General features: G+C 42.2%; 1 protein-coding gene across 1 annotated transcript; it reads left to right on the top strand.

The window, feature by feature from the left end:
• Positions 1 to 2,529: 2,529 nt before the first annotated feature.
• On the top strand, positions 2,530 to 8,339 carry RPL14 (ribosomal protein L14). Its single transcript, XM_006038844.2, has 6 exons — positions 2,530 to 2,650; positions 2,838 to 2,939; positions 4,999 to 5,093; positions 6,628 to 6,727; positions 7,434 to 7,487; positions 8,233 to 8,339. Exons 1-6 carry the CDS (start codon positions 2,648 to 2,650, stop codon positions 8,296 to 8,298), a joined length of 420 nt encoding a protein of 139 aa, XP_006038906.1. The 5' UTR covers positions 2,530 to 2,647; the 3' UTR covers positions 8,299 to 8,339.
• Positions 8,340 to 22,300: the final 13,961 nt, after the last annotated feature.

The following is a 22,300-nucleotide window of genomic DNA, read 5'->3' as shown; positions in this document are numbered from 1 at the left end:
CATTTTGCATTTGTTCTGATGTGTCCAACATATTATATGGTATATAACTAAGTTGTTGTTTCAAATTTGGGTCCAGTTCTGCAATGTAACATAAGAAAGCCTATACAATTTTGGTGCTTATTACTTGTCCACTCATCAAACATTCTGTTTTCTACAAAAGAAAATGATTTCAATTACTTGTTTCAGAGCATGCTGACTGTGTGCCGTCAACCTTTTCTTCTGCTCATATGCAACAGATTCATCTGTCTTTGCTACAGCATGAATGTGATCTTTGGATCTGCTGTGTCTCTCAAGTATTTTCTTGCTGTTGGACCACTCTCTCAAGGGAGTGGAAACCAAAACTGTATCTTTGATGCTGTTGAACATAAAGGACAGCCCACAGAAAACACTGTCCAGATACTGGGAGTAACATGCAAACATATACTCTTGAAGGAGCTGCACGCTGCAGTGATGATACTTCTGACTAGCCCCTAAACCCAACAGCCTTTTAGGGAACTGAAAATCTGAAGGCAGCAATCGCTGAATGGCTAGGATGTCCCTCCTCTGATCCCCAGTCAAGCTTGCACGATCCAAGAGACCAATGTCATCTTTGCTCTGGAAACCACTCTTTGGAGCATCCTCACCTTCTCGGTCACAAGCTTGTGATGTTGATGTAATCTTTTTATGTAATCTTTTTTATGGTATATCTAGCTTTTGCAAACTATATCTAACTGAATACTTAAGGCAACTTGCAGATGCTGGGAGTATGTGTGTGTTAAGAGATGCTTGCAGAGCACAGCGTGTGGGATACGGAGGATTCCTGGAATGCCTCCCTAACACCAGCAGGATAATGTCTCCCTGACAAGATAGCAAGAAGTTCAGAAAAAGGTCTCATTATAATGCTAAAAATCACACCCCTGGGCAGGGCAAAAGTATGTTAATGAAACATATATGTACGCAAATGAATTACATGGCTAAAACATAGGTATAGAGACATGCTCAGTAGAGAACGTCTTATGTCAGTGGCTTGTAACCAATCACTGAGCGATACACTTGCAAACATATGTATAAAAGGTACCCAAAGGTAGAAACCGGTGGTGCTTGCTTTGCAAACGATTGCCAAGCACCCCTCTCTGCGCTGACTGGAAACAATAAAGATTAAGTTGGATCCTCCACCCGTGTGTTTATTGGCAAAAGCGCACCGGGCACGAACTCACACTGTCCTTTGGAGACAACAATGTGGCCATCCCATAAAGACTCTGTTTTACAACATAAAGATCCTGGGCTTCTCCATTATAGTCTTCCTGAGCTTTCCTTCCAGCCATCTCCATGTCAGTAGCATCGCGGTCCATTGAAATATTTCTGAAATGATAGAAAATGAAAAGCAAGTGTTGCACAAATTGCTAGTTTCGTGCCCCCGGAGGCTTTGTCCAATTTACCTCAAGAGAGTCACACACACAGGCTGGGTCCAACTCGAGTTTATTGTTTGCAAACAAGTTCGACAACGGAGCTAAGTGCTCAAAGCGAAGTCGACCCCGAGCCATGCCCGAGGTTTCATTTTTATAGCTAACCTGAACAAAAGATTCCAACATGATTGGTTATATTTTTCTGCAGAGTTTAGTACATGCGTAGTCCTAAAACGGAACTGTGGCAAAAAGACCTGCCGCATGCACAGTCCCGACCTATGTGCCCCTTAGTAACCTTGTGTTTTGGTGTAACTCTAGGATAACGAGTGAGTATGATGATTACAAAATTTAGGTGTTCTAACAAGAAGCTTTGAACCTTATCACAAAGCGAGCGTTGCCTGGACTGTTTCTTATTATGACACTGCTTATCTACTGCAGGAGGAGAAAAAGAAAAAGCAGCCCCCACACAAGGCCGTAAGGCCTTGTGCAGCTTGCATAAGAGATCATGAGACATTTTTACCACACAAGTATCAGCAATGCAGCAAGGTGGAGCATGCTGATCCTCACCATGTAGGGCTCAGCACTCACGGACGTACTGGATGGGGAGCCCCAGCGGTTTGGGGCACCTTCCACTTCTCCTGCACTGGCTTGGAGCTCTTCCTTTTCTAGGCCCCAGACAAGCAAGTTTAGAGTGGCGCTGGGTAAGCTGGTGGATAAAAGCAAAAGGAGTCGGTAGGGAGACGTGAAGACTGAAAAACAGCGGTGGGAGCCCTGCAGAACCAAGCATCGTTCAAAGGTGCATGGAAAGCCCAGGCTGGCAGACGTCGCCAAGCAGCCAACACCTGCCCGGCACCCGCCCTGGTACCCTGTATTGACGGCTGTCCTGGCCTTCAGCACGCCACAGCCCCGCGCGCACGCGCAGCAGAAGCGACGTTTTCGCGCCGGGCCAGGCGCATGCGCCCTACACCCCATAGGTAACGACAAAATCCCTCCACGCCACCACAGACTGTGGGCGTGCTGCGCATGCGCACAGCGCAGCTCAGCTTCCGGCCTATCCCCTCCCTCCCGCTGCCCTCACTACCTAAAGGCGCATGCGCCGGCGGAGGGCGGGCATTAGTCCTGCCCCCACACACACACACACACACTCTCTCTCTCTCTCTCTCTCTCGCTCTCTCTCCAGTACGCAGGCGCAATGCGGCCCCGGAAGCGGTATCTGAGCGCGGCGGAAGCCGGCGCGTCCCTTTCGCTCCCGGGCGGCCATCATGGTGAGCGCGGGCCACGGCCTTCTCCGCTAACGGCTTCCCCACTGCGGGGCCGCGTGGGAACGGGGGCGCCGTGCGGGCCCTCAGGGTTGGCGGGGAGGGTCCCGGCCTGGGGGAGGGGCGGTTGGCTGGCGGGGTGCGGTGGGGTGGCGTGTGTCTGCAGCGCCTCATGCCCCCTTCCCCGCCGCAGGTGTTCAAGCGCTTCGTGGAGATCGGCCGCGTGGCCTACGTGTCGTTCGGGCCGCACGCCGGCCGCCTCGTGGCCATCGTGGACGTCATCGACCAGAACCGGGTGAGCGCCGCGCCCCCGCCCCGCTCTGCCGCGCGTCTTTGTTCTGGAGACTCTGCAGGGCCCGGGCGGCGCGGACCCGCTGTGAGGGGGAGGGGGCCTCGCCCTCCGTGCGTTTTCCGTTCACTTCATCACAGTGTCTCTGGGACATGCACATCCCATCCAGTGCATGCAGAGCTGTCATGGAGATACGGCTGTTGTCACGTGCCCCAGCACGACCTGTGCTTGGTGGTGATGTACGAGCATAAGAATGGTCTCGCCCTGGGCTGGGCCACAAGTCCGTCCAAGCTCCATCCCTCATCCGTTTGTGTCTCCGGGCAATTTCACTGGGCAGTGTCCACTGACTCCTTGGGCTCATTCAAGGGCCAGTGGGTGCCATCTGGCATTCAATGCTTGCTGTCCACCTTCGGTGCACTCATTATAAACTTGTGACCCTCACTCCCATCCCTGTTACGTTATTTGTCCCAAGGAATCAGTGATGCACCCTTAATGGCTGCATTGCCAAGGGGGACTTACAGTTTTTATTTAGTGGGCTTAGGTCCATGTTTTCCAAAGACGTGTCAAAAGGCCTAGGTCGTACAGAAACGCTGTTTCACGGGTTGGCGCCCACATGCTCCCTCAACTTGTTCAGGGGAAGCGGGTGCTGGCCAGTGCACTCTCCTTGGTGTCTCCTTCCAGTTCCCTTGTTATTAACCTATGACCTTCCTCTTCCTCGTGTGCGTTTTTGTCCCACATAATCAGTTCTGGTGTCTGCAGTGGCCTCCCTTATTAAATGAAACTTACAGTTTTTTGTGATGAGCCTGTGACTGTGGTACACCAAATAGGCCTGTCACACGAACTTGAGACTTCTTGGTCGACTGCCTCCTGGCTCTGGACAAGCTGCCAATCTACCAGACCAGGAAGGAGGCTCTGGTCTGGGGAAACCCGGGCGAGTCTCTGGCCATCTTTCTGTCACTCCTGTACTCATTGCTTTTGGCAGAGTTTCACTGATCACCACCTGCAGGCTCCCTTGACTCAGGCTCAGTGTGTTCTGCTCAGTGTCCCCTTCCAGCTCCTGTGTTATGAACCTGTAACCTCATTTCCTTTTCTGTCTTCCTTTTATTGCTTGTCCCAAGAAATCAGCTGATATGCCTGTAGTGGCCTCCCTTTCTAAGGGGGCTGTGTAGTATTCCTTGGTGGGCCTATGCCCGCAATCTCTTTGGCACATCAAATAGGCTCTCACAGGGGCAGAGAGTGGGTGCTGAAAGGGAGAGTGAACTAGGTCTGATCGGGTTTTTTCCCCACTGTTCCTCCCTCACTTGCAGCCTCCAGCGTTTAAGATCTAGGATGTTCTGATGCAGAGACTGTATCACTAACTCCTGTAACCCATGGGGGTGGAGAGAAAACACATAACATTTGAGAACTTTTCTGTGCTATCCAGCAGAAAAAGATTGTATTTTTAGTCCAGCAACAAACAAAGGCTGAGAGGGGGTTGTGCTTGCTGCTTTCCATAAATATGTGAGGGAAGCAAGCACACGGGATAATGGGTATTTAAATGAAACTGCAGTGTTGATGCAGCAACAAATTCATATGAACTGACCATAATTTTAGGTTGGGAATTGAATGAAAGCCTGGAACTATTAGGGAAGTTGGTTTATGGGAACCCCCTTTCTGTTGTAGTTGAGCAAAGCATCTAGGTAGACTTCAGACCGAGCTTGATATGTTTATGAAGAATAAATGATGTGATTGTAGGTGCTGGGATTACATTACCCAGGAGGTCTGTTCAGTTTTAGGCTCGCAGGATGATGTGGGGGAAGGACATGAGGTAGTTTTATCCCTCTGCTAAGAGACCTTTCCCCTTTCAAATTGGGAAAACAATGCTTTAAATGCTATCTGATCTTCCCATAAAGTTTGGGTTATATGCCACAGTTTGTCTTTTAGTGTTACAACTATACTGCATACTTTGCTTTTAAAACAGTGTTTTCATATTGGTGGATCAGATATCAATTGAAAGTTTCTCTTTGGAATTGGGATATGTGGTGTTTGTTTTTTTTAAGTAAACAAATAATTGGCTTTATTTCAGGCGCTAGTTGATGGCCCCTGCACTGGTGTCAGAAGGCAGGCTATGCCCTTCAAGTGCATGCAGCTGACTGATTTTGTTCTCAAATTCCCACACAGGTAAGTTGTCTGTCATCTTGTAGTGTCTCAGAAATGCTGTTTCTGAATTAATCTGAAGCTAGTTGAAACTATTTACTTAATTTGGTAGGGTTTTAATAATGGAATGAGAGATTAAAGTTACATATTTACTTTTATGAAGTTCTGAGGATTTAAATTTTAGACTTAATTGATTCATATAATAAAAACTGTATGAAGATGCTATAATAATGACATGCAGCTAAAACTCATCTGACCATACCATCAGAATTGAACATTAGATGTATTGCCAGCATTGTTGATTTGCAATGCCCCAAAGTACATGGAGTTAACAAATCAGATTTAAGCAGTGTATATTCTATATTACTACAGTGTCTTTGAGAGCTTACTATGGGGAGATGTGATGTGACTTTTTTGTTTGTTTGTTATAACTTACAAGCAGCTGTCTCAGGCTGCATAATGAATGGATGGTATTGGATACCCCAGATACCACTTCTCTCCTCTATTTGCAATTTCGTGCAATGGCTGAACTCGGGTCTTCTCTTGAGCTTCTCTATATAATAATTGCTGTTGGGATTTACTGAGAGTGGAAACAGACATTGCTGTTTGATTTTATTTGTGATGCCATGCAATGTTTATGGTGGTACAAAGGCCAAGCAGACATGTCCGTATCCCTTGTCATGCCACAAATAGTGGCTGTGATTAGGTGTGGTCAATTTGGGTTGCTACTCAGGGGCAGATACCTATTTGCACTGAAGAAGCGCAGGCAGCCTGAAGCAGGTTCTCTAGGGGTTTGAGGCCCCAATCCTGCACATGCTAGGAATTCTATGCAGGATCGGGCCACTCAAGCCCCGGGAAGGCCTGCTTGGCTTTCCTTGCTTATTGAGATTTGCCCTCTTGGGAACTCTGCAGCTTTCTTTGGTAAGCAGAGACAGTCGAGGTTTCCCTGGTTACTGAAATGTACCCCTCAGATCTCTGGGGCATGTCTTGGTAAGCAGGGAAGGTCAGGTAGATGCTCGCAGGCTCGAGGGGCCCCGTCCTTCACAGAAATTCCTGAGGTGCACAGCACTGGGCCCCTCAAGCCCTAGGAGTACGTCACCTATTGTCCTGTATCATGAACGGGAGATGTGTACTTCACCCAGTGAAGCAGATTGCTTGTGCTGTAATGTGCCCTGGCACGGCTGATCCACTTAATTTGGTGATGTTATTTCTACCCTGGGAGTAGTTATGCTGATAATTGCATACCTTAAATCTCAAAATTCCTGCCTTTCTAAATATTAAAAAAAAGTAAAAAGGATAGGATTCTTTTTAAAGAGCTCATTCTTTCGGTCCCAGTTAACTGACAAGATGACAAAATGAAGATGCACACGAGTATACTTGTTAAGATTTCAATAAGCTTTTAGTCGATCCTTCTGTGGACTAAAGTCATATGAATAATAGTCAGTAATCTGTATTTGGTGATTAAATTCTCTGCTGTTTGAAAGTAGTTGCAACTCCTTAAGGTGTTGATTTCCATGTGGGAAAATACATAATGTGGATTCATCTGTTTTAAATATAGTGCTCGTCAGAAGCATGTGAGGACCGCCTGGGAGAAGGAAAATATCAATGAAAAATGGGCAGGTACAAGATGGGCAAAGAAGATTGAAGCCAGAGAAAAGGTACTGCTGCATCTAGAGATTCATTCAGGGCATGCATACTTTAAAAGCCCTTCTACTGCCATGACTTGTAGCTAGATGTATAGTATGCACCCTAGGAGGGACAAGCTATTAAAGAGGCTGTGGCAGTTGCCAGAAAGTGTGGACTAATAGAGTTGCTTTCTGATGGCTTTTCTGTTGCTTGCAGAGCTGGTGTTGCTGTCTAGGCAGAGCAGAGGAGCGTTCCCACATCTGTGGGGATATGGGATGGACTCCTTAATTTGCAGGAAGAACCCAAGTTCTGTCAAGAACCTGTAATATAGATCTGACCTAAAACTTCTCAGATTAATTAAAAAAGACGCATGAATTCAAAATGTAAAATAAGTCTACCAGACACAAAAGCACTAAGTTTTAGAAGTTGTAAAAGCTGTAATTACTTGAAATATTGGTTCTCAGTGCAGTATTTATTTATTTTTTGTTTTGCTGTTTCTACAGTCTTCATTCTGTTTATTCAATCACAAAAAGCATTTTCCAGCAAAGGCAATGTAAAACTAAACTTAAAGAGTTGTGGAGAGGATATTTCCGAACACAATTTCAGTGAATAATTTGGTGTGGGGGGGAAAAATCTCTTTGAAGCCTTAGGTTGAAAAGCATTAAGTTCACTTCAAACTGCTGAATCATTTAACTCTTAGGAGTTACCATTTAATTGTTGAATTTTTTCCTTCAACAGAAAGCCAAGATGACAGACTTTGATCGTTACAAGGTCATGAAAGCAAAGAAAATGGTAAGTTATGAAAAGCATAGGTAAGGCAACAGACTAGTCTAGAATTCGCAGGACAGTCATGGTTTTTTGGGCTATGTCCCAGTGTTAAAAATACAAACCACAGTTACATAACTTAAAATAGAAAAAAGGATCCCAAATATTTACATACGGTACATCTAACTACAGTGACAGTAGCATGGCTCTTGGAGGTCCAGCTTTCTTGATGTGTTGGATTGTTCTTTGCAGTATGGAGCCCCACAAGCTTCTGGAGGGGGCTTCCACAATTTTGGTGTGTTGCACTGTCCTAAACTTGGCTGCCTTAGAGGTCTCTTAGAGGCCTGACTTCCCTGATAGGTTGTATTGATCTTTCCTTGTGGAGGCCATGATTTCTGGATAGCTTGTGCTATCCTTCATCTTGTGGAGGCCCAGAGGCGTCTTGAAGGCTCGACTACCTTCTTTGATTGCATTGTCCTTTGTCTTGTAGAGGCCCCTTATGTCAGACTTCTTGTGATGTAAATCACTGTCCTCTGTAGTGTGACAGTGCTGTTCCTTCTCTGACAACTGTATTGAACTGTAAAGTATTGATCAAAGTCATTGAGAGTGTCATGTTGAGTAGAGTCTCTCATGTCTTCTGCCTAACAAAGGATGATTATGCCAGAAAGATTATAACTGACATTTCAGAAACCTTTGTTAATAGCAAATGTACATAGATTGTTGTGTTGGTTGCTTTCACTACAGTTGATGTTGTAAAACTATTTCTTTACAGAGGAACAGAATCATCAAGCATGAAATCAAGAAGCTCCAGAAGCAAACTTCCAAAAAAGCCTCCTAAACTGTCATTGATGAAATAAAAGTCCAGTTTAGTATATCCCAGATGCTTGTCTGTCTTTGTATTGTTTTTAACTACTGACTGTTAGAAATATTAAAATGGTAAGTTTTACAGTAAACATCTAAGGTGTATAGCTTGGTTAATTTCCAATGTTCACTAAATGTTTGAGCCATTTCCTTCAGTAGGAGTTGAGTATACAGAACCTCGCTTGCAGGCCTTTAACCAACAATGAGACCTGAGTTATGGTTGTGATTTGCCATTATTGCGCACGTTCTGTATTCACTAGGTATTTACACACACTCAAATTGGAACTAGCAATTGAAATCTTAAGTTATATTTAGATCAGTTTGCTGTGCGAATCATGTAGAGCAAATGAAGCTACTTGTAGTTTTTTTTTTTTTTTTTTTAACACTGATGTTCAGTGAGAAAATTGGAGTAGACTACTCTTATTCAAAAAAATATCAGGACATAAAAGTATACGTAACTGCTGTTTTTGAAGCAATTTTCCTGGGTTTGGAAGCTAAGAGAGTCTTGGTGGTGGTGTTCTACTTCCTTTTTTGTAATATTATCACTAGGTGTAGATTAATATGCATAAAAATGCCTAATATATATACTCTAAGAATGCACTTAATCAAAATATGTCCTTTTAAATTTTATTATATATTCTCAGAACTTAGAGACTGAAGAAATCACATTAGTAAGTGAGTAACTAGTAAAAATGTTGTCCAAAATGTGTGTACACTTTAGGATATCCTCATACTATATCCTTTTATTTGCACAATAATTTGATTCATAGTACATATCTAGTACTTTCCCCCAAGTTTTCCCATGATCATTTCATAGACATTTGGGCTGGAAGGGACCCCGGAGGATCACTGAGTCCAGCCCCCTGCCCCAGGCATTTGTGGCATTTCACAGGATAAGTTTATTAAACTGAGAAAGATACCTCTCAATGTCCTCAGATATTACAGGGGAAACTTGAAAATGGGCCAGCAAGGTTGGTATTTTGTTCTGGTAGTTCCAAACCAGTACTGTTCAAGTAATTCTTTGCAGCTCAAAGTGCTTCATGTCCAGGGTTCCTCTTGCAAATTTTTCAGCCTCTTTCTCACTTGTTCTGTGCCATGCAGAGCAAAGTTAAGACTTATCCAAGGAAATTGTATAACAAACCCCATGTTTCAAGTTCTTTGATTGCCTGTTGTAGATGAGAAAAATGTCTCAACCGTTGCAAGCTCCCTCCTAACTAGGACTTGTCAAAAGTCATTTGTGCAGCATAGATGGAAGTTACCTGCTGGTGTGAAAACTGCTGATAATATTTTTTTACCACCTCAAAATACTAAGTGTAAAATACGTCTGTTTTTAACCAAGTTCTCCAATGTGTCAGTATGGGCTCTGATGGAATAGGCATGCCACCCTTTTCATGGATTCCTAGATGCTAGGGTCGGGAGGGACCTCAGCAGATCATCGAGTCTGACCTCCTGCCTAGGCAGGGAAGAGTGCTGGGATCAGATGACCCCAGCCAGATGCCTATCCAACCTTCTCTTAAAGACCCCCAAGGTAGGGGAGAGCACCACCTCCCTTGCAAACCTATTCCAAATTTTGTCCACCCTTACCATGACATGTTGTGCTGCATCCTCAATGTTGCCTTTTAAAATCACTTTTCTCACTTGAAATGATTATTGACAGCTGGCACCTCAAGTCTGTTCAGTCAGCTGATTGAGTATATGTACCACAGGTGAAGTGCAGTAGGTATAGATGAAGCAGTGCTATTACTGTTTTCAGCATATAGGGGGCAATATCTGCGAGCAGATTTCTTTTCAATTTCTTCAATTTTTGCAATTTTTCACTGCTGGCAGTGGAGTTAAGCCACACTAAATGTAAAGAAGCATTCACAAAGCATACCGTTGCATGATTTGTTCAGTACATTTAATGTAGAGTACTGGTGCATACTATTGTTATGCAGAGGTCAGTAGCAAAATTATTAGGTTCTACAGAACAAGTGCAGCAGCCTCAGGACTGACTTGAGAGAACAAAGCTTTTGCATGGAAAGGACTAGTTTTGTTCAGTTTTACTTTTGCTTTGCTTAGCAAGTAAGTGGTTACTAGTCTTAGTGTGTTGCTGAATCTAGAACTATTTCTCACGTGGAACTTGCTTCTTGCATCATTGACAAAATATTTTATCATTGGTTGTAAAAGCTTCAGTTGCAGGCTTCCCTTGCTGTAGTTATTTACTTTTTCTAGGTTTGCTTTGTGGCATTATTAGACGTATATAGACAGTACCAATTGAAAACCTCTCTACTTTAGTTTATAAAAACAAAAATCCCGCATAAGTAGCACTGCATATTCCCCACTGAGGCAGTCTGTACCTCTAACTGAGGTTGCTGCTGTAGTAAAACTTTAGTGTCAGGTGTATACCAGACTACATCAAATTATATCAGCATGCCTTTAAGCCAGGTGACCTGAAGGAGGCCCAAGGGAGAAGAGCGGCCCCTCCCTCAGTTCTGAAGGGATGGAAACCCAGAAGGGGAAACCACTGTGTTGGTATCTGCTGAGGAGCAAGGGAATCTGAGTAAAGGCACCAATAGGCAAGCCTAGACATGCTTAATATCACATGTGTGATACTAGTAGTTTTTCAGCTGTATAATGGCTAGTCATCTGTACTCTCATTTACAGTGAATCAAATAAAACTTTCTCCCAGTATCAGTGAAAAATTACTATAAAGCCTGAGGAAATTATGTATAGATGGCCAGGATCAACTATACATAAAAAGCGGGCACCATGAAGTACAAGATTGTGGGGTTTTTTTCTTTGAAAAAAATTGTGTATTTTCCTTTAAAATGTAAATATATGCTTTTATGCATTAATATGCACTAACCCTTCAAATATGCATCTATATAACCAATAAAGCATGCATATTTGCAACTGTATTGATACAAATAGTGTAAAGTTCAGAACAGTCAAAGTTCTGAACCTGCACACACAGGAAAAGTCAATGTGTAAACATCCTATATCTAGTTATCACTCTAAAGGCTCAGCCAAAAACAATTTTGGCTCAAAATGTTCTATACTTTTTGTTCTATACTTGCCCCTAAGTTTGTAAGAAGCGTATGGGGCCTGGAGTACTTAAACATTCTAGTAGTATCTTGTGGCAGGACAGATGAACAGTTGTTCTTTGAACAGGAGTTGATGTGCACAAGGGCGTAATAGAATAGGGCGTGATCTCGAAGTCCCTAAGAAAAACTCTGTTCATCTCAGAGGTAAATGTATCGTACTTCCCTGCTTTTTTTGACTTGGTGTAAGGCTAAGATGTTATAAAGACAAGTATATTTTTGTTTTTTTCATGGACTTAACCATGATCCTATTCCACCACGCTCAGGTGCCTAATAGCTGGAATAGGATTGGCCCCATATAAAAAAAAAGAATAGCATCAATTCCTTTTAAATAAACCTATGAAGATCCTTTTATCTACCAATGTATTAAAATTATTTAAATAAATATGAACTACATAAAAATCTTCTTTTTTGTGTATTAGTGCTGTATTTTACTTGTATATACAAGCAGGGGAACTTAAACTTTTGAGGTTAAGCTTTTAAGTATTACTTTTTTAAAATCTTGACGGTACCAACAGATGCTGGTATCATTGCATTTTTCTAAATGGCAATACTGAGTTTGTCTGTCTTTGTTTCAGTTCAGCTAGCAGGTATAGACAATACTTTCTTCAGTTGGATTAACTCAGTCAGCTGAGAAATTGGAATTAAAAAAATGGGACAGCTTGTTTTGTCTTCCAGTCTATGAATAAAAATGAAGTGGGAGAAGAGAGGTACCAATTAAAAAAAAAAAAAAGAGGTTGACACCCCCCCCGCAAGCCTATAAGGATTTGGTTTTTCTAGGAGTTGAGCACCTAACTTATTTATACGCTTACAGATCCACTAGGCTCCTATGTGCATATCTAAGGACCTGAGCACCTTTGAAAATTCATCCCACAGTGATTTAATATATAGGTGCAAAGGATATTTTAATGGTTATTCGAGGAGAATGATTATTAAAGAAAACTAAGCAGAAATACAAATGTAAAATGAGATTAAAATAAATTATTTTAAAGCAGGATTTCCTGCTTGTTGGAAGAAATGTCTCAAATTATAAAATGTTTCCCAGATGTCTGTAACAATAGGCGGCAAATCCTTATCTTAAGAATTTCTTCAGTGGCTTCTGTATTGGAACATATTACCGATGGAAGTTGCAGGCAAAATTAGTTAAGGTTAAGTTAAGTAGTTTCCTCCTATTTTAATAGGAATACAACTGAGCTAGTCATTTGGAATGCTTTCTGAAGTCTGTCTGGTTAACGTGTAGAAACAGCTGTCAGCAGGGTCCTGCCACAGAGTGAGGGGAAGAATGGCCTATTCTGGAACCCATTCAGTGCCCTTCCATTTGTCTTCCTATATGACCTTGAGCAAGACCCTTAAATATTGATTTTTCAAAAGCTGCTTAAGACTGATTGATTTCAAGGTGAGTTAAATACTTGAAGGATCTGTGACTTAAGGTATTTTTGCCCCATTTTCACATGTATAAAAAAGGTATGAATATCACTTCCCTACCTCAGGGTCTTCTGAGAGTAAATAGGATGAAAACTGAAGCTCTTATAGTGATACGGGAAACATACTTTTAGATGAAGAACTTGGACTTGCCCTATTTCCTATATTGATAGTTGTGTCTATGAGTAGTTGTGTCTGTCTTTAGAATACTCTGTCATTCCTACCTATGTATTGCCTGTGTGATTGAACACTTGAAAAGAACAGAAATTAAACTGCAAAAGGTTAAGTCAGTAAAACTTAAATGTACATAGTTAAGGTTATATTATCAAGCTTTTAAAATGCTCTTTTCGAAATACAGCTTGTACACTAATATGACACCTGAAGCTCTTAACTCATTTCAGTTTTTATCTGCTTTGTTCTGTAGTCTGGATGTATTTTTAAAATGTCAACACAGATGATGCTTGGAAACATCTTTCCCGTAGCTTGCCACAGGATGGTACTATTTACTTTATGTATGAAAGATTGCCTTCTGATGGTATTTAATCTGTTTCATCATCACCTGTTCAACTAGGCAGTAGGTCTGCCAATACCAGTTAGAAAAAAATCTCAGTGAAAACGATGGTGCTAAAAAAAATCCCATGTCAACTTGTATGCATGTTTCTATTTGAAAAATGCTTATTCAACATTTGTTGTTGAATAGAAGAGTTTGCAGGGTAAATGAAGGAGCAGAGTTTCTTGTTTATCAGATGGAGTTTCATGAAAAGAAAAATCAGAGAAGCAGATGACTTAAAATAACCCTGTAAGACCAAGTGTCACTACTCATTTTCTTAGACCATTTCAGAAAGCAAGTAAATATGTCCTTTGAAAGGGCATCAATTCTGTTTTTCCAACGGTGTACAGCCTCAATAGCAAAGTCCTAAAATGAAAAAGTATGGAGAAATAAAAAGTTCCAGGAGTGGAAAATGGGAGCTTCACACCTTTTATGTCTAGGTTACAGTAATATCTAACCTGTGTCCATTGTTCCTGACTGCCAGTTGTTGCCATCTAGCTTGTTAGACATGAATGTAAATTACTGATATGCACTCTGATCTCAACAAACAGATTACTTGAAATGTGATTTTCTTTTTTTTCCCTTGTAGTGCCTCCCATCTTTTCTGTGCTAGGCTACAAATTGTGTTCATTTTCTTTTATATTAGATAAACCTGAGGAAGGATATGTCTACTTAATAACAATCCCTTTTATTAAAGCCCTATTCCTAACATAAAAATAACAATACAGATTCACTGCATTGTAGCAGGGAGCTTGGTGCTCCTGCTACTTTAAGAGCAGGCAGGTTGTAGGAGGATTCAGGCTACAAGTGAGGCAGAGGGCAATCTACGCAGCCATGTGACCCAAAAAGGGGCCTTGCCTTGCAGGATATAAACCCAGTGCTCGAGCTGGGCAGGTGGTCTACCCCTGAGGTCATGGAGGGAAGAACTGAGTGAGCTAGAGTGGCAGAGACTGTTCCAGGTTAAGAGGCTGACACGGGGCACTGATAGAAATGATATTTGTTGCAAGATTGGCCCCCTGAAAGCACACTGAAGCAGTCCTGTGATAGAAGTGCACGGCTGCAGAGTGCTTTAAAAGTGTCCGATCACATGTCACATTAACCCTGATTTTAATGTGGGTTCAGATGAAGGCACTCCAAAGCAGAGCACCTTCATTAACCTCTGTTTGTCCCTGTGCATGAGCAGTGCTGGAGAGCTGGCCCAGCCTCATCCCTTATACTGTCTTCAGGATGGGAGGGGAGAGAGCATCAGTCTGGGGTTTGCCCTGCCTGCACTTGATCATGGGGCAGGTGAATCGGAGCTCCCTAGCGGGCCTCATAGCCACCCCTGGGGCGGGCAGGCACCTGTGGCATGCCAAAAGCTGTAGGTGTGTTGCAAGGTGCTAATACTGGTTCATTCCACTCAAGCCTCACTTTGGGGGTTATTACAGTGTTCTCAAAATGACCTGTGTATTAACCTTTTCATCCTTTTTCCTTTTCTCTCTGGGAAAACCAAGATACATAGTTGTGTTTAGGTCTCAAAAGTTCCAATCATGTCCCTAGGTGAACTGGGAGCTTCCTCTGGTGAAAGGTTATCTCGTTCAGCAGCTTCTGCACAATCCAGGCAGACATTAAAGTAACTTCTAGGTCTAACATGGCACAGTCAGCCATCCAGTAGTGAACTGGTCTCATCTGTTGCTGGACAGCTTAAATATTTCTTATGGTGACTTACATATTTGTCAAGTAGTAGTGAGAGATCTTAGTCAATGCTTCTCTTTTCTTGCCCATCTGTTAGTAGTTGCCTAGTAAACATTTCAAATCCTGTGCATTTCTCATGGGTTAGTTGTCCCTAAGGTTTTATCCTGTCCTCCTAGATGAAAAGTCCTCCACTACTAGTCTTGACATGCTTGAGCATGTGTGTTGAGCAGAACTTGCTAGTAAGAATGCTTCTTGGAAACAGTCAATAAGCAAACTAAAGCCAAAGCAAAATCCTGGCCTTGGTTTCAACTAACATGGTGTGACAGCTAAAAATTATGTCTGTGTGATAAAGGTGCTTGCTGAAGGCTCTATGAAGATTAGACCAAGTGTGTTTTCTGTCATTTGTTCAGATTTAAACTATATGTTGTTGTTAAGAGCCTAATTAAAGTCAAAGATGTAGTAAGGCCTTGTATGAAGTAAGCCCTAGTAAATTTTGCAAAGCCTTATAGAAATAATGGTAGGCCCTGTGGCATAGTTAAAATTAACCTTATCAGAAGAACGCAAGGCTTGTACTGTTATTGGTCAGTCTAAGGACAGTTGTAGTAAAAAGAATCTGAATGGCTGTAAGTTATCAGCATAGCTCAGAAGTTATAAATTGGCTGGCACATCCAGAAATCATTTAGAAGGAAGATACAGCTCTGTGAAAGGAATTACAGATTAGCTGCTGGCCTGCATTCAGTGGGCCTGTGGATCTCAAGGAGCCCAAGGACTGAATGCCAGGGTTCTTCCCAGTACCCCTCAGACAGTGCTGATTGGGGACACCTGACTTCACTGAGCTTTGTGGAAAGAGAAACTTGTACATCAGGCAGCAGAGGGGACTGCCGATAAGTTGCCGACGCGAATTATTATTGTCTGTCCTTGTTTTGTTATTTATGTGTAGTTGTGTTTTTGTTAAGTCAATAAACCTTTCTTACCTTTCTACCCCCGACCACACTCTCAATCCCAAACCCTCAGCTGGCAGCTGGGACATGTGGGTCCTTTGGTTTTAGGTTATTTCTTTTGCAATTCTGCTTTCCTTTGTATCTTCAAAATAGGAGGTGAGCTCATGACATTGGGTTGGATGTGAATTCTGAATATGCCTGCTGCTGCATCATCCCTATGTCAATCATTTGAACCTGATGGTGGGAACTTCGTGCCTTTGAACTCAAAGTATTGCATTTAATTGCATGTTGCGCACTTGGCTACGATTAAATATTTACATTTACTGCAGAAACGCACACGTTTGTCCCAAGTGTATTGATTATGAGGTAGTCATTCTGTGATGATCCTGTTTTTCTCGTATATGCATTAAAGACTCTGTCTTCAGAGGCCACTGTAACACTAAATTCATGTAGATGTCAGCAATACCTTTCCCTCACTTAACACGTTTCATCACTGAGCAGTAAAAGAAAAACTCTGTTCTTTTTCTTCATGACTCTTTAAAGTTTCTTTTGTCAGTCAGGGCAATCCAAACAACCCATGAGCATTTGGGTAAATCTTGAAACTGATTTTTATTTTATTTTTTAAAGCTTTCAAATAATTGCTTTCAGTTCCAAGTGGATACATCGTACTGCATCATCTGAAATTAGCCCTTTGTGCTAATTACCAAATTCAGAGCTATGTCTTTATAACTGGCACAGAAGAAACTCCTTCGTTAAATACATCAACCTAGTTTTTGTATCTACAACATGCTATTAAACACTTTCCCCAGTGGCCTTGCAGTATGAAAGATTTTTCCATGATTTTATCTAGTTTCTATTTTTGCGCTTTCATTGCTTACTTTTGCCAAAGAGAGGAGCTGAGCTATCGATTGTTGCTATTGCAGCTAGCAGAGATAAGCTATTGTCTTCCCATGTGCTCCAGGCTCCTCTCTGAGAACAAGATAGAGCCAGGCACTGTTCTGCAGCTCTGTGGGTATATGATAAGGGTTTGGGTAGTGGGGTCTCATTGGGAAGTCCCGCTTTGATGAAAATAGAAGATGCTTTGAAAAAGTAATATTGTTTCTCTGTCAATAACATAAAAGAATATTATCTTTGAGATTACAAGCTTTCCTGAAGGCATCCAGTGGGAGTTGTGACATATGAATACAGAATACATCTCATTGTGTTTTATCAGCCAAGACTTTGTAAAAATATTTGAGTTAGTTCTATGCTTATGAAAGCCTTCAAACAATAGCATGGGTTAGAGCCGGCAAAATTATTGCAGCAAGGTGCTTATTTGAAGGGAATCTAAGGAAGGAGGAAATAATGAGCCTGGAAATTATTTTTAAAGATTTTTGTTTGCTTTGTTTTTTCTCCTCTTATTTCTCCTGCATGTCACTTACTTTATAAATTCAGGTCTCGGCTATTCCTGGAAGACTCTCTGAATGACTGGAAAATCACTGGGTTTATAACATAATAGAACTAAATGAAATCTGACCAGCTGGAAGGGGAAATCATTTTTAGTCTGACTGTTTCCAAGTTGTCTTTAAATGTCATTCAAATGCTTGAGAAGCAGTAGGAAGTAACTATTCTTTTGGTAAGTCTTGAATTAAAAGCTGAAAAAGCTCCTAATCCTCATAGAGGGACCTGAAAGAAGTTCACCTGCAAAGTCAGGGAGAATGGACTTGACATTTCTTATGTTTGCAGGAGTTAAAAATTAAATAGGGAAAAATAAATGCAAGCTATGTATCCATGATACAAAGCAGAATGGGGCAGAAATGTTTCTGTTTTTTAAACTGTGTAACCTGCTCCATCTTTTTAGTACAGCCCAGCTTTAACACACCTTCGTCCTTACTCCAGCAACCAGTCACTCTGGTCTGAGTGCACAGTGCCAGATGCATTCGATCATACAAGGAAGCTTTGCAAAAAACCCAGCAGTTTGAGAGGCTGACCCTTGACATAACTTTATGTCAATAGATCACACTGATCACTAGGGGTCAATTAATTCGCTGTTTCATGGTTTTTGCAGAAACCACAAAGAACAGCGTTGTCCATGATCACCAGGAAATATTGCATTGGCTGCAATTTCCCACAAAATCAGCCTATCCCCCCCAGTGTACTATTCACATAATGCACTGTTTTAGCATGTCCCAATGCTTACCGCAATACAAAGACGACATGAAAATCACTGCAGCCATAGATCACGTGATTGAGAGTTACTGTCTGCTAGTGACATAGACTAAGTGAAGGTGCCAGATGGTGAAGTGACAATATTTCTATTAAGGTTAACATTAATTATTATTTCTAAACTTTTTGTAGAATGCTACATATAATAATACATTATGATATATTACAATTCATATTGTCTATCAATTTATATTTATAATATACATAAATTTTAGATGTATTATATTATACATGATATAATTTACTTTCTGTGGAATTTGCTATTAAATTATATGGTATATTCTATGCCAATCAGCAGTGAGGGACGGGGCCACCAGGAAATGCTTGCAAAATTGGCTCTTCATGTTGTGACCAAGCCACAAAAATTGCTTTGTCTTACCACGAGTTAAGTAGATTCCTACCGTGATCACCTCATTCACCAGGAAAATTGTCCCTTCTGTGATGGAGCCACAGTAAGTATTCTGCACTAGTAACACTTGATACGTGTGGTTCACTAATATCTAGGAACTGGAGCCTAATATAGAATGCTAGTGTACGCTAGCCACTGATTTAGTGGGGCAGGGGGTGGGGAGGGAAGGGATGGGAAGGCGGGAATGTGTAACTATTGTGTCATGTAGGCTTGCTCAGAGTTAAACAGGTGGCAAAAAAAAAATTGCCAGTAACTGAGTTGTTATAGTGCACCCAGTATTGCTAGCATCAAGGGACTGCCTTGACACAACAGCAACAGTAGGATGTGTTCAGAAAAAATCCTCCAGGGAGTTGTATGATTGATATTATTTATGCCATGTGCCAAAACTTGCTCCTAGAAGTGGAGAGTGAGAGAAGGCCTGCTCAACCCTTGGCTGCTAGACGAACAAAAGGTTGAGCAGGCCTTGAACAAAAGGTGTCGGTACATTTTTTCAATCAGCACATCTTCCCTGTGTGGCTAAGTTTGCTCCTTTTCTAATTGTGCAATTTCAAGTTTCTTTTCAGAGAACTCTTGAGTTTGTAAATCACTTCCTATATGACAGCAACAGCTCAGTCATGTGGAGTCTCTGCCTAAGTTTGTGTTAGACTTTATCATCCATATCGGCAGCAGTGTTTTAGGATATCTGTCAAGTATGGTACTGATGACTATAAACCTGCTCACCCATAAAGCCTTTCAGCAAGGGTCTCAAGAGTGTTTTACCAACATCCCTGTGAGGTAATAGTGAGAAGATGTGATGTTACAGATTAGCAATTGGAGGCACAGATTAACAGGCTTGGAAGGAAGTTATTGGGAAAGCTGGGAAGTGAAAATAGCATTCACCATTACATCTGACTCATCACACTGATAACTACAAAACTATCTAGAGCAGTGGTGCTCGGGGAATGGAGCACAGCCTGGCTCCTACCAGCCATGCAGGGAATGGGGTTTGGGAATTTGTCTTGGGGGAGAGTGGCCATATTAGTGGTTACTGCTCCCCCAGCACCATATTTCCTGACCTGTGAAGAGCCCCATGGGCCAGGTGTGATGGCTCTGCCAGCTGTGTTCAGCCCATGGGCTGGAGGTTGAGCATTTCTGGCCTAGAGTGTGCAAGGCAACATGTCTGTAAGGTCTGTTCTCTAATAAGGATTAGATACTTTGGATTAAATACTGCTGTACAGCTGGATTACTCCATGTAGCATTGTATACATACATTCTTTTTTTTTTGTGTTGCTGTAGTGGTAACAAGGAGTTTTTTCACTTCATTTTCCCAGTCCTAATACATAAAGGAGGCAAGATGTCAGTTCTGCAGTCAAAAGTCAATCCCAATGGCCTCCCATGATTTATGAAAGAAACAGGGTGGGTTTCTCTTCCTTTATTTGCAACATTTGTGCGTCTTTAAAGTGTGTTTGTTTTTCCTTTATTATGCTGAAGCTGTACTGAGATGCTTTGAACGAAGTAGGGCACAAGTTTCATCCTGCTGTTAACAGGACACTGAGACTACTGCATTAAGAGAAGGCTAAAGGCTTCTGGTCTTCTGTTCTGCACAGAGAGGCATTTAGTCTGGTATCTCTGGAATTTAAAAGGTCTTTTCAGACCAGCAGTCTCCCTCTCAAGACAGTTCAGGCATGAAGTCAACAAAAGCCACCAGGCCATCTAATCAAACCCACAGGTACTTGGCGGCATGTTGTAGAAGACTCCGCCCTTCATAGTTGTTGAGTCCTTCACATGAATCTTCGAGCAATGTCTGAATGGCAGGAAGTGGAGCTGCAGAGGCCTTATTAGTTTTTTACCTCTCCTGCTAGAGATCCTGATGAAATCATGTTATGGCTGTCTCTGTGCTGGCTTTGTGCTCTCATCCCTCTTTTCCTACATGCTTCTAGTGTATTGTGCTTTCCATGTGCTTGACAAGGGCCTGTTAGAGTAGAGTGTGAGTGTTTGGGCTCTCAGGAGGTCCCTACTGAAGGCAATGTACAAATCACAGTAACAACCCAGTGGGGGAATCGGCAGTCTCCCCCTACTTTTGTCCCTCTCTTACTGCTTTGCTTTAGCTGTCACTGCCAATTACCACTGATTCCCAGGCTACCAGTTGTTCGTGGCAAGGGAAGTAGCAGCTGAAAGAGGGGTGCAAATGTGCCCATCTTAACTATCATGAGAATAAACCTACAAAGTATGGGAAACATTGGGTTAGAAAATGATGAGGACTGGTTATTGCTGAAGAAGGATTGAAATCACTTGATTATATGATCACAAATCAACACGCTGTATTTTAGTAGAAACTGGTGATGCTTGTGGGAAGACTGTCAGCTACAGCTACAGGATGGACATCTTGGAAACAGTGACTTTGATAAGAACTGAGCAGGTGATGTTACCTCAGCATGAGTTGGTGCAATGCTGGAGCAACGACACTAGTGTGATCCTTGAATATGTGAAGGGGGAAGGGTACAGTGCTAGTGTCTACACTTCAAGCTGCATGTACGAATACTGGATAGTTAAAAGGAGGGCCACAAAAATCCGTCTGCAAAATCATGATATCACATTTCACAGGGTGGTGTTGTGAGTGCACTTGTCTGTTACTGTACATGAGGCACCCTGACACAAGTGATAGATGTGCAATAGTATGCGATAGCATAAAGGATCTAACCATGCCAAATCAGGAGCATCTACTAGAGACATTCCTCTGCAAAGGAACCATGCCAGGTCATGAGAAGGTAAGCTCACCTGTGAGTATGTGAAGGGATATTACTTTCTTGGCTCAGAGGAAAGCTGTGATCAGTGCTGCTAATGAGGAAGCAGAAGGACCGGGCAATATGGTGGAAAAAGCAGCAGTGAATGAAAGACTGGGTAAAAGATTCATGGCTCCCACAAGTTAATATCCTGACTTGGTGTCTGGGGAGGTGGCAACCCATGCTGTTAGAAACTCTCTTCTGGCAGCTTAAGTGCTGTGGCCCTCAAGCCCTGAAAGCCCTTGAGAAGTACTCTCCAGAAATTAGACAACCAACATTGAGCTGAAGTACAGGCTGGGATGCAAACCTATCATACCATTTATAATGAGTTAAAGTGAAGTTGAACCTGGCCTCCTCCAGAGTTGAATTATGTTGGCTCTCTGTGTGAAGCTGAATGTCACCCTTCCTAGTGGGTTTCTGCATAAGAAACATTTAAAAAGTACATCCATGGAATAAAAACATTCACCTAGTTTTTCCAACAGCCTCTTTTTTACTTTGTGGGTGCGATTTTCAAAAGCACTTAATACTGACTTAGCTTTCCTCCCACTAAAGCTTTCTATTGGCTTCAGTGGGAGGAGAGAGGTGGCACAGAAGTGGGCGGCCCTGATGACCGAATCAAACTTCCCATTAATATAATTTCAGAGAGGAGTTTTAACAAAGTGATGATGACTGTATTTATTGTTTAATGTACTTAATGGTCTACCAGGCAGTGTCTGCCCCAGGAGATTCTGCCGCTTCTGTTCGTTGGTGTGCACAGGACAAACCTGGAAGCCTATAGGAATAATGTACAGTGATAGCTTATGTGTTGCAGGTTCATTTTTTGTAAGCATTGTGAAATACATGGGAGCTAGTGGGGGGAGGTACTTTTAGAGTTGGATGCTCACTGTCATTGAGAAATAAACAGAATTCCTATCTCTGTGCCTATGTTTACCCATC

This window comes from Alligator sinensis, unplaced genomic scaffold, assembly GCF_000455745.1.
Source record: "Alligator sinensis unplaced genomic scaffold, ASM45574v1 scaffold2094_1, whole genome shotgun sequence".
In the NCBI taxonomy this organism is placed as follows: domain Eukaryota; kingdom Metazoa; phylum Chordata; order Crocodylia; family Alligatoridae; genus Alligator; species Alligator sinensis.
The sequence above is the reverse complement of the archived record's forward strand: the minus strand, read 5'-3'. Positions and strand labels throughout refer to the sequence as shown.